Source organism: Sciurus carolinensis, chromosome 4 (assembly GCF_902686445.1).
Source record: "Sciurus carolinensis chromosome 4, mSciCar1.2, whole genome shotgun sequence".
NCBI classification, from domain to species: domain Eukaryota; kingdom Metazoa; phylum Chordata; class Mammalia; order Rodentia; family Sciuridae; genus Sciurus; species Sciurus carolinensis.
In genome coordinates, this window is record NC_062216.1 from 172,166,767 (window position 1) to 172,172,592 (window position 5,826).

Consider the following 5,826-nt stretch of genomic DNA (forward strand, 5'->3'; position numbering starts at 1 on the left):
TTTTTAAAATTGCCTTCATTACAAATTTAAATCAGGGAAGCCCCTTTTTCTCCACATAAAGAGCGCATAAATATGTACAGTAGAGAACATCATTTCTAAAAGAACATCAATAGAAAGGTGAACAATAATATTCACAGGCACTGATCCATCTTCTAAGGGGAGGAGCAATCCTGGGTTCACCAAGTACCAAGGTTTGTAGGGTTGACCTAAAACCACAATCTATGGCTTAATTCCTCTACTTCACATCAAGCAATAAAAACTAGAAATTCCACCAAGGGAAAAACTCCTCCCATCTGACCCTCCTGGAATGTCCCCAAATTTTCCACTTGAGAGAACGTTGAGTTTTGTTTCCCACTGACCCTTGAGTTGTTGTCCCAGATGCAGTTCTATGATTCTGTACCTCTTTTTGTGCAAAGGTGAATGAAAAGTTTCTTTGAACACAGGATATTGGAGTGTAACCTCTGATATTTAAAAACACAGGTTTGCAGGTGACGGAATGGGCACTGAGGACACCCCATGGTGTTGGGATTTCCCAGTGCCACAGGAGGTGAGATATGAATGAATCTGAAGAAGCCTGGCAGCGCTGTGCCCAAGGACAACCCACTCTAGACAGAGCTCAAAAGCCTGGGGTGGCGTCTCGTTCACAAAGACCTTTGTCTCCTTCTGACCAGGAGCCAGAAAACAGGACAGGTTACAGGCAAGTCATTAAGGCCCTGAGTGGACACAAAGTGCAGGAGGCACCCTCCTCGCCCGCCAGAGATGTCACTCATCAGACTGCAAACCAGGGATCACAGGGTCCTTGTGACCGCATTCTTAGATAAAATGTCTTCCCGGGCTTCGGAGAGCTGCTTCCCAGCCTCATCCTGGAAGGCTTCCCCTTCCCCTCTCTCTCTCACCCTCCTTCCCCAGCTTCAGCAGTTTGGAGGTGCCTCACCCATTGCCTGGTCTGCAGTACAGAAACATGGTTTTCTTATCCATGACCCAGGGGACATGAGATTCATGAAATCATGGCTGCGTTCTTCTTTGTCCCACAGTCACCTCTTGAAATGACTTTATTGGACTTCCTAGATTCCTTTCTGACATGGGGGTGAAGCCCCTGACTTCAAGCAGAAAGCCTGGCTCTGTTTCTGCCCTTGTGCCCTATCATGCTTTGGGACCCAGAGGCCAGCAGGCCTGAGCTTTTCCAACACTCAGTCATCCGTCTCTAGACCACAGGGAGCTCACTTTGTCTCCGAGGACCTTTCGCTGGTTTCTTGTAGAGTCTGTTGTTCTGTGGTCACAGTAGAGAACTGTGCTACACCAGAATGCCAGTCATAGCAACATCTGGATCAGATCCAAATATCCTTTCTCTGTTTTTCTTATTTTAAAAATCTATTAATTTAATTTCGGGATACTTTATGGGCTACGACCTTCTATCCTGTTTGAAATAAAGCAAAATCCAAATCAATGAAATAATTCTTCAATTTCATGTTTTATTCATTTCTGAATGAGGGTGCAACATATACTCGATGCCCCTGGGAATTTAAGGTGTATGGTGTCAACCACACCTGGAATTCCACTCCTGGAATTCCAGCAGATAACTCACTCAGGTGCACAGCAACCCTGATGCCCTGGAAGAGAGACTGATGGAGGACTCATGGGAGAGGCCAGGATTCCTCTGTGTGTTTGGCCAGAGGGAACCAGGTCAGTTTCTGTTTTCAAAGTTACTGTCCTCGGTCAAATTTAGTGCAGCTCCTGCGCCCTTCTCATGTGGAAGGTCTCACTAAGTTGTTTAAGGACACAGCTCCTTCTTTCTTCCTTTGCTTTGTGCCCTAGAGGTTTTCAGCTGGTCACACTGCCATAGAGCATCCTATCCAAGTACTAACACCCACACCCTATTCCCATCTTGGAGTGAAAGCCAGAGGTCCGAATGAGTTCAATCCCGTGCCAGGTCCTGTGCCAGCTCCAGCCCCCCTCTCAGACTGTGTCCTGGGAAGACTGGTCCAGAGGGTCCTCTTTCTTCAGTCAGGCCCTGGCTTGGAACTCCCACTCAGGAGCAGCTCAGCGAGGTCAAGTTGGGAAGGCATCTGGATATCCAGTCAAGGAGTTGGTCCTTTGCTCTACTTTCACTCCTCAGCATTTGTTCTGGGGAACCTGGTGGAGAAAGGGGATAGGATTTATGTGCAAGTGTGGTTTATAAAATCCAGAGTGGAAGATAAGACAGGGATCTGTCAAAGGGGGCACGGTTGAATAAACTGGTTCACAATTTCCATAGACGGTAACTGAAACTCACGCTTTCCAACTATCTTCAGTGGGAAAAATCTCAAAATTCAATGTGCTACTAAGGTCACAAAACAGTTCATCTGGTACAGATATCAGTGCTTTGTAATAGGATATATCATAGAAAGATGACAGGATGGAACTACAGAAGTGTGACTATTTGCTGGGTGGGTGTAAAAGGTTAAGATTTCTTTGACTTCTCAAGATTTGCTACAAAGAATATACGCTACTGAATTTATATGCAAGTTACAATAAGAAAAGTCAACTTCATTTTAAAAACAATTGCGACACCTACAAAAGGACCTTTGTAAGCGTTTAAAGAACCTGAGGCACCTCTGTCAGTACTGGAATAGCAGCAGCCACGGTCGCCGCCGATTGGCTGCCGCGGAGGGTCAGGGCCCTTGCCCCAGGAGGCGGGGCTTCGCGCCACTTCCGGGGGCGGGGCCTCGGCCGCCGCCTGGCGCTCGGGAGCCCGGCGGTCTCCACGACAACCGGCTGGGCCTGAGCGCGGCCCCAGCGTCGCCGCCGCCGCCGCCGCCGCCGTCGGCCCCGCCCGCACAAAGGCCGCGCGGTGACCGCCCTCGGCCGCCGCCCCGCCCGGCCCCGCCCGGCCCCGCTCGGCCGGCGCCTGCACCTGCCGGAGGCCGCGCGCCGCCCGCGCCCCGCGCTGACCGGGAAGCAGTTCCGCGCGGGCGCCGCGGTGACTCATCCGCCTGGTCGCGTCCCCGAGCGGGCCATCTTGGTCGCGGCCGGCGCGGCGGACCCAGCGCGGAGGAAGCCGCGGAGGCCCAGGTAGGCGCGCCGGCCGCCCCGGGTCGCGGCGCTGCAGCCCCGCGGCCGCAGGTGCACCCTTTGTTCTCCCCCAGGTGGGCGCGGGGCTCCCCCGGCCGCGCCGCCCCGCGCCGCCCCCGCGCAGGCGGAGCCGCGGAACAACCTCTGCTTGTCCCCTAGGCCCGGAGCCCGCCCGCCTCGCCCGCCGCCGGGGCCGCGAGGTCTGCCGCGAGGAGCCGCATCCGGACCCCGAGGCCTGCCCGCGTCCCTGGGCCTGCGCCGCCCCACCCGCCCTCGCTCCTGACCCGAGGCCTCAGGTTCTGTTTCCCGGTGCTTCTGCGCCCACCCGTGGGCCTGAGCCCGCGGCTGACCCCGGCCAGCATGGTCCAGCCGCAGACCTCCAAAGCCGAAAGCACGGCCTCGGCAGCTCCTGCAAACGCTCAGATGGATGACGTGATCGACACCCTGACCTCCCTGCGCCTCACCAACTCTGCGCTGAGGCGGGAGGCCTCCACGCTGCGGGCCGAGAAGGCCAACCTCACCAACATGCTGGAGAGCGTGATGGCCGAGCTGACCTTGCTGCGCACCAGGGCTCGCATCCCGGGGGCTCTGCAGATCACCCCGCCCATCTCTGCAATCAGCTCCAATGGGACCCGACCCATGACCACACCTCCAACTTCTCTGCCCGAGCCCTTTTCTGGAGACCCAGGCCAGTTGGCAGGGTTCCTGATGCAGATGGACAGATTCATGATCTTCCAGGCCTCCCGCTTTCCAGGTGAGGCCGAGCGAGTGGCCTTCCTTGTGTCCCGACTGACAGGGGAGGCAGAGAAGTGGGCCATTCCCCACATGCAGCCAGACAGCCCCTTGCGGAACAACTACCAGGGCTTCCTGGCGGAGTTGCGCAGAACCTACAAGTCCCCTCTGAGGCATGCGCGGCGCGCCCAGATCAGGAAGACTTCTGCCTCCAATAGGGCAGTGCGCGAGCGGCAGATGCTGTGCCGCCAACTAGCTGCGGCTGGAACCGGGCCCTGCCCTGTGCATCCGGCCTCCAACGGGACCAGTCCAGCGCCAACCCTGCCCACCAGAGCCCGGAACCTTTAGGGATCCGACACCCCCTGTAGCATCTGCAGCCACCAGGTAGCGTAGGCTCCTTGCTGCCGAGAAGAAGTGTCCATACAACCGCCTCACCCCACTTGAAGACATCCTCCCTGCCTCCCGGTCCACTGGAGGTCTTCCTTCCATCCCTCTTGGTGGTCTCCCACCTCCTTGTGCTTCCTGTCACGTGCTGGCTCTGCCTGCTGCCCACCGCATGCTTCCCTCTTGCTTGCAGCCCTCTACTCTAGTGACCACAACCCTGCCACCCTGGCACACTGACCCCACAGTGCACCCAGGGACTCTCTGGGCTGGCTCTCCAGCTCCTCTGTTCATGGATGCCCCTACTGAACTCCTCTCTCCAAGTGCCCTGAGCAGCGCCCTGCCTGACCATCCTCCTCTTGGCAGTGAGCTCTGGATGGAAAGAAACAAGCTGGTGGCCTGTGCGTACCTGGAGAGGGTCCGGCCGCCTGCCCACCACGGATCACCAGCCTTGCCAGGACCAGTATAGCCAGCAGGGCTTTGTCGGTGGCCAAGTGAGCACTCTGCTAGGCCTACGGTTCTGGCAAGTCACGGAGGGCAGCCCTCGCCGTGCAGTGGACACAGTCCAGTGTGTCTGATTGCCACACGAAGCAGGACAACATTGCAGCTGGAGGAGAATCTTCTGGAAGGTGCCCTCCAGCATTCCAGTGGCACCAGGGATTGGGGAGTTGGCACTTGCCTGCTGAGGAAGGCCAGGCTGCTGCAGGCTCCGGCAGAGCCAGGCAGGCTGAAGGGGGGCACTGGTGACTCTGTGTGCTGCCCTGGATCTCCAGGGGGAGCTCACAAGCTGCTAGCATACAGTCCCCCTCTGCCCATGTCACCTTGTGGGGAGCCTTGCCTCGGCTGAAGCCATTCCCTTCTCCACTCAGGTGCCACGTGGCCTTCACCTCAGCCTTTCAGCCATGCGCACCGCCTCCAGATCTCCAAAGATGCCATGTGACCTGCCCTCCCCACAGCTGGGCCATTTGTCTGAGAACATAGACTCCCTCTTTTAACAAGACCCAGCTCCTCTGGGAAGCGTCATTAAGCACTTGACACCCAGCATCCTGCCTCTGGCGGCCATAGCCAGAGTCCGGGTGATGTTTATGCAGGTGAAGAGCTGCAGATTACCTTGACCCTAGTCAGTGACGGTGCAGAACCTGGCAGCATGTCCTGATTGTGAGGGACAAAACTGCACGTACCTCTGCAGACCGCCTTGGCCTGCTCTGCGGTACAACTGGAACATCGTGTTCTAAGTGAGCCTTGGCCACCCTTCAGACTCTGGTGCCTCCCACATTTCAGTGCCAAGCGAACTGCCCTTCAGGACCACCTGGACCTCGGCAGGGAGATGGGCGTCTTCCCCTGCGTTAGTCTGCCCTGCCTGCGTGGTCCTCGCTTGACCACAGGAGGACCGCCTCTGCATACACCCAGAGTCGTCTGTATCGGGATCCCAGAAGAACCTGGGCCCGTCCCCTCTTCTGGAGAGCTTTGACGAGGCTGGAAAAGTGACTGTGAGTCCAGGCCACCACCGCCGAGCCAGGTCGGGGTCTGCAGGGCTCTGGGGTTCACAGACCACGGCCACCGCTCGTGATGAGCTCTGTTAGCCCAGATGCCCTGCTGAACAGCTACCTGCACGCAGGCTTCGGCCTCCCTGGGAGCAGCCCAGCCTGCTCAGGTGGGACC

The 5,826-nt window shown here is 57.2% G+C and overlaps 1 protein-coding gene across 2 annotated transcripts; it reads right to left on the reverse strand.

Annotated features, from left to right (window-relative positions):
* Positions 1-1,472: 1,472 nt before the first annotated feature.
* On the reverse strand, positions 1,473-5,610 carry LOC124983373 (collagen alpha-1(I) chain-like). Of its 2 annotated transcripts, none has more exons than XM_047550605.1 (3): positions 3,212-5,610; positions 2,593-3,052; positions 1,473-2,133 (listed from the first exon to the last, which is right to left on the reverse strand). In XM_047550605.1, exons 2-3 carry the CDS (start codon positions 2,966-2,968, stop codon positions 2,030-2,032), a joined length of 480 nt encoding a protein of 159 aa, XP_047406561.1. In that variant the 5' UTR covers positions 2,969-3,052; positions 3,212-5,610; the 3' UTR covers positions 1,473-2,029. The 2 variants fall into 2 exon arrangements, with proteins under 2 accessions (XP_047406561.1, XP_047406562.1); XM_047550606.1 differs by having other exon boundaries at positions 2,555-3,052.
* Positions 5,611-5,826: the final 216 nt, after the last annotated feature.